The following is a 14,952-nucleotide window of genomic DNA, read 5'->3' on the forward strand; positions in this document are numbered from 1 at the left end:
GGACCCAACCCACTTTTCCAGCCTCAGGCCTTCCCTCTCTACCTATGCCCATGTCCTAGCAACCTGCCCTTTCCTGCATCTCCTGAGTGCCCGACAAGGCTCTCCTTCGTCCACTTCTCCCTCCTTGTCTCTTGCTGTCTTTTTGAGGCCCATCCTCAAGGTCCCTCTTCTTGGAAGGCTTTGCTGACCATCCCTTTGCTGGGATGGGACCTCTCCTTCCTTCAAACCCCGCAGTGTAGACATGAGCCTATTTCTTGGCTTTTTTCCTGCTCTGCTCACAGCAGATCAGTTATTCCAGTCATTCCAGTCCAGGGCTCCTGGGCCCCTGGAGTTTAAGAACGTAGTGATGGAGGTTTTCATTATCTTGAAAGCCTAATCTTTCAAAGGAAGGTCCTTTTCTTAACGGACACATTTCCCGACTTTGCACAGTTAGCAATGATAATGCGGAACAGACTCACTAATAGTTGGGTCTGTTTGGAGCTGGAATTACATCAGTGCAGCCACACTGGTTATCTCTTGCTGATAAGACGCTGGGCCAGACAGGGAAGTAGGCTTCTGATTAGTTAAAAGGAGGAGGAGGAAGGGAGGAAACTCATTATTACTTAAAATATGCAGTTGGTTTAATTGACAAATCTTTAAAAACATGATGTCGTTGTACGTGGGGGGAGGGGAGAAGTAAACGACTTTGGCCATGAATACACTTGACTCGTGCCATCTACTAAATTACAGCCTCTTTGAGGACAGAGACTGAGTCTTACTCATCTTCGTGTCCCCAGGAATGAACAGAGTGCCTGACACACAGCGGGAAGGGCTGGGTAATCATCGAAGAGAATTGGATCAAATAAAAAAGGCAGATGGTCCCTTTCTCTGTAGATTGAGAACTTCCCTTTAATCGTTTGGAAATGAAGAAATCACAGGCCATAAAAACCCACTGAGTTCAGGTGTCCACTGGCGGGGGTGCAATTTGTACACGTAGGCACCAAGCAAAGCAGGCTGCCGTGAAAGAGTAGGGGCCATCCTGGTGAACTTCTCCCCACTGTGTCTTAAGGTGCCCTGCCCTTGGCCATGCACAGATGCCCCGGTTGTTGGGGTGCCCCCATTAGAGACATCCACAAACTGCCGTCTCGCCACCCCATCCCGCTTCCCCAGCTGCCTTGGAACTCATCAGATATCATTTCCATATGAAGCAGCAACTTGAGTTTAATTACACTGTCATAAATTGGCCTCGGTGCTGTGATTAGAGCTCCCATCTTCTGTTCCTGGGGAGGCTGCAAGAAGGAGGAGGCACCCCGGGGAGCAGCAGCTGGGAAGCCCTAGGGGCACCCGCTTACCAGGATGGTGGTGACGACCAGGGTGGTGTTGAAGAGGCTGTCAGAGATGTTGGAGGCGTACAGGCGGCTGTCCATGCTGAGGCCGTCTGCCACATGCCACTGGCCAATCTGAGGAGACCAAGGAGAGAGGCTGGGAAGGGCTGGGGGGAGGTGGAGGCTGGGGAGCTGGGGTGCTGAGATCCCATGAGACTCCAGGGCTGGGGGAGTTGAGAGGCCAGTCCCCTGCCTCTAGCGGGGCTACGATTAAGTCACAGAAGGAGGGAGCCACACAGAGTATGGAGCAGAGGGGCTGAACTGGGACGGGGCTACTAGGGTTCGGGGGATTAGGGAAGGGTAGGGAGACTGTGAAGGAAAGCAAGACTTAAGAGAGAGGCGGAGAAGAAAATGGGAAAAGAAATCAGGAATGGAGGTAACCTAAATGGGAAGGAAATCCAAAAAAGAGGAGATATAGGTACACACATATACATATGGCTGATTCACTTTGCTGTACAGCAGAAATGAACTCAATATTGTAAAGCAACTATACTCCTATAAAAACTAAAAACAGAAAAAAGAAATCACGAATGGAATGCAGTTCACGGACGCTCTCTCACCCAGAAGGGTGGGGAGCCGGGGGAATTGCATTAACTGGAAGCAGGACTGAGCCGCACAGCTCTTTCGCTCTACCCTGCCTTCCGGAAGCCTCATCATCTAAACAAGAACCAGCATGGCCACCACGTGGCACTCACTCAGCTCTTCAATAAACGCCTGCTGAATGGCTCAATGGATGCATGGACCATAAGAGGGAAGAGCCAGGCTCTAGTTTTGGTGGAGTCACTTGCTGACTGTGAGAACCTTGGCGGATTACTTGAATCTTTCCCAGTCTCCGTTTCCCCAGCTCTAAATGGGAGTGGCAACGTTTGCCCTGCCTTCCCAGAACAAATGGAAATCATGCAAACGCCAGTTTGATGTTACATTATTCAGCCAGACCCAGGACCTCAGATCTCAACTGCATCACCCCAGAAGTGACTGAACTTCTCTGAACACATTTCCTCATCTGTGAAATAGGAATAATACAAACCTCCTGGGGTCATTGTGAGAACAGATTTAAGCTGAAACTCAATACCTGCTAGTTTCCTTCCTCTTCATTGTTTTGACTAGAGAGGGGAAAAAAAAAATCCATAACTTAGTTCCACCAGTTCCACTTAGTTCCACTTTCTAAGAAAATCACCTAAATCGAAATTCAGCATCATTGGGTTTTTAGAGAATTTGTTTGTTTTCCCAGTGGAACCCTTTTTATAGCTACACATACGTGTGTGCGCTACCAGTATCTTTCTACTAGCTGGATCCTCTGGCAAACCATTTCTGTTGCTAGGAGTTGGAGGTGGGCAGCCAGGAGAGTCGGCTGGCAGCTGGCTAGAAACCCAATGAAATGCACACATCCGCCTTTGCCAGGCATCTCCAGGCACCGGCAGCAGCTTCCCTGGAAAATTCTCACAGGTTCCATGGATGCCACATGGCTCCACCCGCCAGAGCTGGGTTCTGGATTCCTCTTGTGGAAGCTCCAACCACAGAAAAGACTCGTCTCAGCTTTGGCTCTGGACCCACCCCCAGAAGGCTGACAGTCACGGGGAGCAGGAACCATCTCTCTGACATCATGGTCTGGAGCTTAAAGAGGGGAGGGCCAGGAGGGAAACCTCCAGTTCCAGCAAGAGCTCCGATGCTCTCTCCAAGTATGCTTTTCATCTGTCAAAGGAGAGATGGGGGCTTGCCTGGTGGTCCAGTGGTTAAGAATCTGCCTTGCAATATGGGGGACACCAGTTCGATCCCTGGTCCTGGAAGATCCCACATGCTGTGGGGCAACTAAGCCCTTGCAGCACAACTACTGAGCCTACTACTGAGCCTGCAAGCTGCAACCACTGAGCCCATGTGCAGCAACTACTGAACCTGTGCACCAAGAGCCTGTCCTCTGCAGCAAGAGAAGCCACCACAATGGGAAGCCCACACGCCATAACGAAGAGGAGCCCCCGATCGCTGCAACTAGAGAAATTCTGTTCGGAGCAACAAAGACCCAGCACAACCCGAAATAAATACACAAATAAACAAAAGAGAAAAAAACCTTTTTTTGAAAAAGGAGAGATGACCAAAAACCCCTCTCCAAGCTTCAGCAAGAATGCCACTGGTGTCTCCACCTCTACAAAGGCAGATAGGTGCCGCGTGAGTTCCTGATCATTTTAGTTTACAAGCAGCATCTCCTGCATATCCACATGGGAAGCCTCGTCTAGATAAAGAAACTGAGGCCAAGATAAAAGAGCCCACCCAGCAACTTGCCTGAGGCAACCTCGCCATCAGCTGAGACACCTGAGCTTTAACCCCTGTGCTCTTAGCCCCAGATCGCCTTGCCAAGGATGCCTTCGTGGCCTCCTGTCTGGCTCTTCCAGCGTCCTACCGCATGTTCGGCTTACATGTCCATCACCCCTGCTAGTCTGTGGGGGAGGGACTGGCTTGTTCAGGCTCAGCCCCCAGTTTCCTGCTCAGGGACTGGTACGTAGAAGCAGAGGAAACCATCATCTCTCACAGGCTGAGTGTTCCTGTCAGTGAGGCAAGAGCAGGAGGCAGGCGAGCCTCCTCTGGCTCCCTGGAGTGCCCCCTGCAGGGATCAGCCAGGTCAGGGAACAACCTGAGCTACCTGGCCTCCGCCCCTCTCTCTGCTGGGGAGAGAGTTGGGGAGGATGAGGGATGAGCCACAAGATTTTCAAGTGAAGGGGGAAAGGGAACAAGAGTTACCAGACACCTCTTGTGCTGAATGAGCTCCATCAGCTGAATTTTCCCAGCAACCTTGTGGAGTAGTGACAGTGCATTCATTTTATTTACAAGGAAACTAGAGCGCAGAGGTTTAATGACCTGCCTAAGGTGGTGGTTAAGAACTTGCCAGCCAATGTAGGAGATGTGGGTTCAATCCCTGGGTCAGATGACCCCCTGGAGAAGGAAATGGCAAGGCACTCCAGTATTCTTGCCTGGAAAGTCCCATGGACAGAGGAGCCTGGTGGGCTATAGTCCATGGGGTTACAAAGAGTCAGACACAACTTAGTGACTAAACAACAACAAAGTCACTTAGTTAGCAGGTGATGCATGGTCTTGAACCCAGAGCTGTCTGACTCCTGAATCCAAGACCTTTCCTGTGTCCACTGCTGTCTCTGGGCTGGGGATGCTAATGTGTCCTCTATGTAAGCAGCCTGGCCAACCAGAGGAAAGGCTCAAAGGAGCCTCAGCCATACAGCCAGAACCCGGGACACAGCTTTTTTCTTTCCTGGGTTTTTATATCCACAAAAGCAAGTGAAATGAGTCTGCTTCCCTATCTTCAAGATGGCTAGAACTGGCTCCTGGCAACCTCCTAGGATCAGAAGGGCCAGATTTGAACAGAAGGACCTCAAAACAATTAGTCCGGATGTCAGCATCTGGATGTTTGGGACAGGACTGAACTTCTCAGAGTCCTGTCCCCTAAGCACGCACTTCACAGGACCAGCAAGGCCTCACCCCCTACCAGTTCCGCACCCTCACTGATCTCAGGGGACCCAGTGCTCACTAACCGCCTGCCCCAGCCCTGGACTCCCTGTCTGACCCAAGCCATGAGATAGGTTCGCACAAAACCTAGGGATATAAATGATTTACCCAGAGCCAGATCTGACAGCCTGAGCCATGTCCCTTGCCACCTCCCACCTGTGGGGACATGGCCAGGAGATGAATTAGCCCCCAAGCTCCAGTCAGGAAATGAATCTCCCCCCAACACTCCCATTAGCCCCCAAGAAATTAATAAACTCATCAGATCCAACAAAGCGGCTTGGCAGCTACTACCCAGAGCAATCTAATTGCAGAAAGGCAGTGGGAGGGAGAGCGAGAGGCAGAGCCAGGCGCCCTGGGATACAGGCTAATTGCCCCACCCACTGGGCACCTTCCATGCCAGACACATGCCAGGGGTGGGCAGGAGCTACAGCTCTCATCACTGACAATCTGCGGCTCTGCCTCCAGCCAAACTCCCTTGCTCCACCCCACTGACACCTGCCCCAAACCTCCTGCAGGAACAGCTGCTTTGTAAGCCTCTTCCACATGTCCACATGTGCCAGCTTGATTATGCTGCAAATAATGTCTTCCTGGGGCCCTCTCTTTGCACTTTCTCTCTCTCCCACTTGCTCTACTTTCGCACTAGAGATCCCAGGAGTTGCAGGGAAGGGAGGAGAGGGTTTGGACTTGGACACCACCACTGCAAACCTATACAGCACCTTCAGGCAGGTAGGAAAATGACATCCCCCTGGGCCGATGTAGTCCAGCAGGTGCACAGCTGAGCATGCTGATTCCAGCCTCCACTCACCACTGAGCATCCCACAGTCTGCACTATGCATGCAACAGTCCCAGTGTTAGAGGACCTGAGTTGAACTTGACTTCTCTGCTTCCAAGCTGTGTGACTCTGGGTGAGTTACTTAATCCTTCTGAGCCTGTTTCCTTCATCTATAAAATGGGTGTTAAAATAGTAATGATTACCTCCTAAGGGCTCATAAGGAGATTAAAGGAGATAATACATGCGCAGAGTGCTAGGTAAGTATCCATTTAATTTGTAATGTCATCATTTGAGAGAGAAGGCGAGGTCTCTTCTGCGCCCCACACTTTGCACTGTAGACTTTGGGTTATGAGATTAGACCAGGGTCTCCCTGGTGGCTCAGATGGTAAAGAATCTGCCTGCGATACAGGAGACCCGGGTTTGATCCCTGGGTCAGGAATATCCCCTGGACGAGGGCATGGCAGCTCACTCCAGTACTCTTGCCTGGAGAATACCATGGACAGAGGAGCCTGGAGGGCTACAGGGGGCACGGGTTTGATCCCTGGTCAGGGAACTAGATCCTGCATACTGCAACTAAGGCCTGGCATAGCAAAATAAATAAACAAAGGTCTTCTTTGTCCATTTCATTGATGTAAACACTCCCACTGAGGCTGATTTCAAGCTGCTAACATGTTATCATGGGACACTGAGTTGGGAAGAGAAGTGTAAAACTGGGGAGCGGGGGAGCTCTGGCTAGCTGGGTGAGCTGGTTCTAGGATATCACTGGCGCCACCAGGCTCACAGGTCCTGGGATGGGCACCCATTTATGTCTAGGAATCTCACTGCCACCCTACTTATGAGTAAGGAAAGTGACCTCTGCACGAGGTAATAATTTACCTGAATCCCAGAGCTGAGACATGGAAAAAAATCAGGATTCAAAACAAGGCCAATGTGCTGCTTTATTGAGATCATGATATTAAAAAAAAAAAAAAAGTATATCCCTTCTCATTACTGATTCTGTGCTCTTTGAAGGAACTAGAAGTACTTCGTCAAATATGAAAATCGATATGATATGGGATGTCATGGGGTATTATGGGATATCCCCAAATATGATATGGGATGTGTCTGCACGTGCACAGAAAGTATCATTTACCCAATTTCCCCAAAGGACAAAGAATCCATATAAATTAATAATAATCTTGCTCTGTTAAGCACTAAAATTGGGGGGGGGATTTTAATTATTTATCTGAAAGTATTATTTCCCAAAATTCTTTACAAGGGAATTGTATTAATACTTTCCGCTGTCCTCTTAAACAGAGTGCATGTCTTTACCTTAATGCAGTATCATCCTTTCGAAGCCAATTATTACCCTGTCCTGTGATACAGGCTGCTTATCGGTTTCTGAAATGTGGTGGCCTCTCACCTTCATTTCTGTGTTTTCATAAGTTAATTTGTCTGCTTTTCGTAGTATCTCTTTTCTCATGGTGAACTGTCATTTCTGACTGCTATCAGGACAGCTGTCTCGAAGAGGCTCTGTCCTTTCAGCAGCTGTATTTAAGATCCCTGGCTGAGCAACCAAGGGACCAAGCTTGAAAGAACTGCTGTACGAAAAGCAGAGATAAGGTCTGATGGGGCCTAGGGCCTTTAGCGAACAGACTCTGTGACACTGATAAGGGCGGCCCACAGTCCCTCGGAGAGGCGACTGCCATACACGTGAATGAGTGTCAGAGACCTGCTTTTGGTCTGCTGCTGACCCCGGGTCAGCATAAGCAAGCTGGTCACTCCCTCAGCAAGGCATCGTGGGAAATGTTTGTCCAGGAGCCCTGACCCCAGGTGTCCCCTGATGCTTTCTGAAAGCGCTGGTGTGGAGTCTGGAGATCTGCATTAGCATCCCAGCACCGTGACCACAGGGCAAGTCACTTAATTTCTCCAAGTCTCATACTTGCCGGCTTCCATCCTCATCCAAGCTCCCAATGAACTTGGCTGGGACCGGGAACCTCCAGGGCCTCTGTTTGTTCGTTAGACACTTGGCAGCAGCCAGCCATCTCTACAAAGCCTCAACTATGGTCACACTGGCCCCTGCTGAGACCCTTCAACTCTTAAGGATAAAGACCAGGGTCCTTAATACTAGGCCCTCCACACCCACCGGGCCCTACAAGGCCTGGCCTCTGCCCACCCTCCACATTCATCTCATACCCTCTTTCCCGGCCTTATCTTTGCTCCAGGCAAAACTTTCAGTTCAAGTGCAATTAACTTCCCGTCAGGGTCTCTTGTGCCTGCTGTTCCCTCTCTGGGACTCTCCTTGCTGCCCGACTCCCTGCCTGCAGCCCCATTTCGGCTAGTTCAGGGGTTGGCAGACCACAGACTGTGAGTTGAATTCGGCTCGCTGCCTGTTTCAGAAAATAATGTTTTATTGGAACACAGTCACACCCATTCATTGATTGTTCCATCTGTGATGACATTCATCTTCAACAGTAAAGCTGTAAAGTGTAATTTTTTACCCTCTGGGCCTGTTTACAAGAGAAGTTTTTCAAACTTTGATCTAGTTTATATCTGTTAACCCCTCAGGCCTCAATTTAGAAATCACTACCTCTAGGAAGGCTTTCTTTTAACTCCCAAAGTCAAACTTCTCCCAGAACCACATTCTTTTCCTTTAGAGCATCTGTCTCAGGCTGTCATTATACATTCATTAATGAGCCCATCACTCACTACCTGTCTTTCTCCCTGGTCCGCTCTTAGTCCTGCCCAGAGAAGCCACACGCCTCCAGCTCCCAAGCCCTCCTGCTCCCTCCTGCCTAGAATCACTAGAGGCTGTCATTTTGCCGCTTTGTTCTCTCCCCAGTAGGTAAAAAGGGATTCATTTTTAAAGCCCTGAAGGATTTCCTCACAACCGTACCTGCCTCCATGAGTACGCACACGGCTCTGTAACATTTAATATTTCGTGTATGTTCAGATGATTGTTCTTTGCTCTCAGCACTGCCAGGATCCAGTTTCTAGACAGGCTGACATAGCCCCAAGGCCGGACAAGTTCTTCTGCTCCAGAGTCAAGAGTTTGCAAACACTTACTGATCACCTTTGCACACCGGGCACTCAGCCACGTGATTTAATTACACAAATTCCCTTGATTCTGCGTAACAACTCTGTTATCATTCACATCTGAGAAATGTAAGCACTTCAGACAAGTTTCTGTTGAAACGATGAATGCATGAAATAAATGAATTCATTTGGTTGAATGAATGAATGAAACTGAGACTCAGAGATATCAAACTTGCTGAGGATCACAGTTAATATGGGATGAAACTGGAATTAAAACTTGGGTTCTATTTACTGCTCTACCATCTGGTTGGGTTAGGACAGGTGCAGGCTACCCTGAGCTTATGTCCTGGGCCTACCCACACACCTCTTTCATCACCGTGAACTTGTTCTTTGGAGATTACAGCCCTGAAGGGATTCTGTGCAAGAGTCCACAAGAGTGATCTTGATCAAGGTACAGGGTAGTTTCTTAGGGATTGAGCATAGGAGTTCACAATGGGAGGGCACCAGAAGACCCACATTTTCTTAACTCCTCTGCCATGCATAAGCAAGTCACTTAACCTCTCTGAATCTTCCTTGGCTCCAAAACGGAAATAAATGAATTGACCTACCCATAGTACAGCAATACTGTTCCCTGTCAACTGAGCTGTGCGTGTCATGGCTTTTGTGTAGGCTTAGTCAGTTATGTCGGAGAAGGCAATGGCACCCTACTCCAGTACTCTTGCCTGGAAAATCCCATGGATGGAGGAGCCTGGTAGGCTGCAGTCCATGGGGTCGCTGAGGGTTGGACACGACTGAGCGACTTCACTTTCACTTTTCACTTGCATGCATTGGAGAAGGAAACGGCAACCCACTCCAGTGTTCTTGCCTGGAGAATCCCAGAGATGGGGAAGCCTGATGGGCTGCCATCTATGGGGTCGCACAGAGTCGGACACAACTGAAGAGACTTAGCAGCAGCAGCAGCAGCAGTCAGTCATGTCCGATTCTTTGCAACCCCATGGACTGTAGCCCACCAGACTCCTCTGTACATGGAATTTTCCAAGCAAGGATACTGGAGTGAGTTGCCATTTCTTACTGCAGGGGATTTTCCAGATCCAAGGATCGAACCCTCATCTTCCGTGTCTCCTGCATTGGCAGATGGATTCTTTACCACTGTGCCACTTGGAAAGCCGTGATGGCTTTTGATGAGTGATAATAAGCCGTGGGAACTTAATAGCACTACTGTCTGTCTGGTAGAAATGCAGCTGAGCAGAAGTCAAGTTCTACCCTGTCATGTGCTATGTGGCCCTGTGCTATGTGGGAAGTCAATTTTGCTGCCTATAAGATAAGGCCCTTCTCCTCCTACAGGGATGTTATGAGGCAATCACAGGGGCGACAGAAGTTTAAAGCCCTATCCAAACGTAAGCTCTTTCTTCCAGATCCTTGTTTTCTAGGCCCATCCAAGGTTGGATGTCGTAACACATGATTCACTTTTTTAACCTCAGCCTCAGGGTTCAAAGTTGAAGTTTTCACTAGGAAGAATACATACAATAATGTATTAGTATCTCCTTGAGTACAGAGGACTAATTTCAACATACAGACAGGAAAAATGACGGTCTGATGTGAACCACTAGGGGAGGAATTGAGACTCAGTTATAGTTTGGAGTATCTACAGTATAGGTCTGTGCCTTGATATATGACCAGTTAAAAGATTTGTAATGGAAGCCTCCATGGTGAACCCCTGGCACGAAGAAGTAAAATGTTTACCAAATTTAAATACAGTATTTCCAGTCATAGAACTTCAGTTCACATGGGAGACTGGATCAGAGGTCCCTTGCCTAAGCAGGGTGATCTGGGGAACAAAGGGAGTTATTGATGTTGGCTGAAGATCTCGTTCTGCCAGCCAAAATATTCTTTTAGTACAAAATAGGCGCTTACATGCAAAATACTGTAAAAACCCAGGATCAAAGGACAACAGTGGCAAATGGCAAAGGTAAAAGATCAAAAACAATCCTGAGGAAAGATGGGAAGGCTTCATATCAAATGAGCTGTTTCTGGGCTGATTAAGCCTTCAGCTGAGTTGGTCTAAGGCAGTGTTTTGTTCCGGTGTGGCTGCTACCCATTAGTAGGTTAGCAAATCAATTTAGTGGGTCAAGACCTGCATTTTTAAAATGAAATATATATCCAGAACAGAGCAGAGTGCAACCCACACAGCATGGGCAACTACTGTTTCATAAGCTTTAGCTTCAATTATGTGGGGGTGGGTGTTAATGCATGTCCTGGATTTGCAACCAAAATGCAAGTGATGCTCAAAAAGGACAAAAGGGCCTGGCGCAGGGGATTCAGACACTTTGCCTGTTCGCTGCTCTATAGCCAGCCCCTAGCAGAGTACCTGGAACACAACTGATGCTCAATAAAACACATTTTTGGCAATAATGAACTCCTATCTCAGTCACTTTTAACTGCAGGACTATAAAAATTATGCAAGCTGATACTTTTGAGCATGTTGTTGTTTAGTCACTAAGTCGTGTCCACCTCTTTTGCAACCCCATGGACTGCAGCCAAGATGCTCTGTCCATGAGATTTCCTAGGCAAGACTACTGGAGTGGGTTGCCATTTCCTTCTCCAGGGGATCTTCCCGACCCAGGGATTGAACCCACATCTCCTGCATTGGCAGGTGTGTTCCTTACCAGAGTCATCAGGGAAGCCCTTGGAGCATGTGCTGAATGCCACATATGGGACTAAATGCTTTACATTTGTTATTTAATCTTCCCAACTACACTATAAGGAAGGTACTACTATCATCCCATTTTACAGATTAGAAAACAGAAGTTCTAAGAGGTTAGATTTCTTGCCCAAACTTCCATAGTTCACACAGATTTAAACCCAGGCAGGTCCACTCCGCTGCGTTGCCCCCAAGATATTAATTTTCCTGGGCTGTGGACGTGTAGTTAAACATTTGCAAAACCTTTTCATTGCTATTCCTTATCAATTGGTATTTGTTGTAAAGTTTTCCTGGCTGAGATTCCACATTCCTGGAGTCAGCCTTTGCTTCTGACTCACATATTTATAAGAGGATATTTAAATAAATATTTAAATAAAGCTTGACGAAGGGGACAGGTGGATTCATGGAAAAAGTAAAGCATCAGGAATTCTGGCTTCCTGACATGGCTCTGCCATCAACTGGCTCTGATCTCTGAATCCCACACGTGACCACTAGTTCTGGGAGCCCTTGTCTGGGCTCACCATGCCCAGCCATCCATCAACCTTCCGTCTGAATGTCACCCCCTTGGGCAGGTCCTTCCCAACCTCTCATTCACCATCACAGAGACTCAGGCATGAAGCTCTGAACTTCTCCTTTATAGCACTCATTGTATAATTATTTAGATAATTATTTTTTTGTATAATTATTTAGGTAATTATTTGTTTCAAGTCTATTTCCTGCACTACAAAATCCATTCTATGACTAATAGGACTCTATTTTATTCCTCACATATCCTCAATGCCCAGTGTGGAATCAGCACTTAGTAAATATTTGACAATTGCATTAATAAATTCCTCTTTGGAGCTCCAGCTCCCAGGACAGTGCCTGGGTCCTCAATAAATGTGTGTCAAATTGAATTCTGAACTTTCTTTTGGCAAGACCCTTCTTTTTAGTCTTTAGTCATCTTACTTATAAAAGAAAGCTCTAGTCTAGCCCCTTCCAGCTCAAACATGAATTCCTGAAAGTTCCAGGTAGGTGTATAAAGCAGCATAGTTTTTCAAAGGGCTTTGGGGAAACGCCAGGAAGAGACAGTCCTGAGAGGTACAACATAAAGAGGCCTGGAAAGGTGATTGTAGGAGAGCACTGGAAGCCTGGCTGCACAGGTATGAAAATGAAGCAGGTGGTCAGCTATGAGGAGGATGCCGGGAAGGCCGCTCTCCCACCTGCCAGGAGTCAGCTCTCTCTGAGCCCCGTGGCTCATGCCTGGCATCCTTTCACTAGAGAGCATGGTCTGAGAGCTGGTCAACATGGAAATAAATGTCAAAATGTTAACACGTTATTATTATTATTCAATTCAACAGCTATTTATTGAGCCAGTCAGCTGCACACACTACTTACTTACACCTCAAATATTGCATATTGTTCCAGACACCACTCTTTTAGTGGAGCACAGACTAACTGGAGTGTGTTCCAAGCACACGTCTTCCCTCTTGGCTGAACTCATTACAGTCCGTTCTCATTATTCATGGTAGTTTTGTTCTAATGTTGCCACCAACACTGAATTAGGGAGACTGAACCATTTCTCCTAAAGGAAAAAACAGGGCTATGTTCCTATGAGTCTCCAATCACATTTTGATCAGCCAATTAACACATAACCTCGATTTATGTGTGTTTTTGCTGATAGGTATCTTATTTAATTCATATTGTTGATTCATTAACATTGACTGAAATCACATTCTAGAAGGAATAAGTAAAGGCGGTCATGGGAAGCATGGATGAGATGTGTGGACCCAAGAAATGAAATTAAGGACAAAAGGAAGAGGCTTCAGAAAAAAAAAAAGAATTCCACCCAATAGATGGAGAAACTTTCTAACGGTGACAGCTTTCTAAGATGGAATATGCTGTCCCTACAGGTAGTGAGTTCTTTGAATGCACTGGAGGATTCAAGCACAGACTCTACTTCATGAGAACACCTTTGCAAGAATCCAAGCATTTGACTAGCACACTGGTCTGGAGGGTCTTATTAATCCTTTTGGCCTCGAGCGTGGGATCTAGATCACACTTCTACATCAGGGGAATCAGAAGCAAGGCCAGGGTACCAAGGGACAGATGAGGTCCTCGGACATTGTGAGAAAACGGGAGAACAGGAGTATGGGAGTAATGAACGCAGAAAGACAAAGTCACTGTAGGAAATCTTCAGCCATTCACGAGTTTGCTCATTTCTGGCCTTCTCTCCTGGCTGAACTCATGTTTGGTTCTCATAATTCATGGTAGTTGTGTTCTATAACATTACCACAAACACTGAATTAGGGAGACAGAACCACTTCTCCTTAGGGAAAAACAGGGCTAGGGTCCTATGAGCCTCTGGTCACATTTCCATCAACCAATTAACACATAATCTCAATGTATGTGTGTTTCTGCTGATAGACATCTTACTTAATACATGCTGCTGATTCATCAACATTGAACAACAGCACTAAACGTCATGCCTGAACAATGTTTTTCTAATGCCTGTATTTTCTCTGTAAGGTGCGCCACAGCTTTCTTGCACTTAGGAACACTAGACAGCACTTTGGCAGTAAGTGCAGGGGTCATTTTAAATAGCAAAATCACCAAGAAAAAGCACAAAAAGGTGAAAGATGTGACGCTGCAGAGATTATGAAAGAAATCCTTGTTTATAGTATGAACCCAAAGAAGAAGGCAGAGCATTGCCTTGTTGGACCCCTGCTGGGAATATGCCAGGTGACCTGCTCAAATTTTTCCCTGCCACACACACATCTGTGAAAGCACCATGAGCACTACATGGGGGTTGTTGCTTTTGTTTAGTTGCTAAGTCCTGTCTGACTCTTTTGTGACCCCCCATGGACTGCAGCCTGCCAGGCTCCACTGTTCATGGGATTTCCCAGGCAAGAATACTGGAGCAGGATGCCATTTCCTTTTCCAGGGGAATCTTCCTGACCCAGAGATCAAACCCTCATCTCCTGCATTGGCAGGCAGATTCTTTACCACCGAGCCACCAGGGAAGGATTGCATTGGGGTTACAAATATATTTTAGTGAGGAGACAGATTTGCAAATATGGAATCTGCAAATAATGAGGATCAACTGTACTCATCTGCACTCAAATGTTTGGCTCTCGGAAAGATGTGCCCAGACTTCCATCCCGAATCCCCAGTCTCTGGAATATGAAGTGGAATTGGGCTTAGCCCTCAACACTCCTCCTGCCAAAGAGAACAAATCGACAGTGACTCTTTCCAGGGACTCTGGTAACCAGTAAGTACTCACTAGGGCAAGAATGGAGATGGGTCTTGGCTCTGGCTAAGGTCCTCTCCTCAGCAATGCTCTTAAGCAATCTGAAAGACTCTTTAACTAGCTTAGGGTTTCAGAAGATAAATTTCTCTGAGTAGGGCAGTGAAGATGCTCATATCATTTTTCTCTTTGGATGGAAATACTGATTTTGATGACTTCTTTTACCTACATCTCAACTCCCTCTTTTTCTTCATATGGTCAAAAATCTCACAGATATTCTTCTAAACATTTTGGAAGTCCATCAAACTAGCATGTCAGTATACACTCAGTCATGTCCGACTCTTTGAGACCCCATGGACTGTAG

At 47.2% G+C, this 14,952-nt stretch overlaps 1 protein-coding gene across 1 annotated transcript in view; it reads right to left on the reverse strand.

Annotated features, from left to right (window-relative positions):
• GRIK4 (glutamate ionotropic receptor kainate type subunit 4) overlaps positions 1-14,952 on the reverse strand; it is a 498,388-nt gene that overhangs the window by 87,253 nt on the left and 396,183 nt on the right. The window contains exon 11 of the mRNA XM_025266749.3: positions 1,332-1,439. Coding sequence (XP_025122534.3) covers positions 1,332-1,439 — 108 coding nt within the window. The remainder of the gene's footprint in view (positions 1-1,331; positions 1,440-14,952) is intronic.

Source organism: Bubalus bubalis, chromosome 16, assembly GCF_019923935.1.
Source record: "Bubalus bubalis isolate 160015118507 breed Murrah chromosome 16, NDDB_SH_1, whole genome shotgun sequence".
Classification (NCBI taxonomy): Eukaryota; Metazoa; Chordata; class Mammalia; order Artiodactyla; family Bovidae; genus Bubalus; species Bubalus bubalis.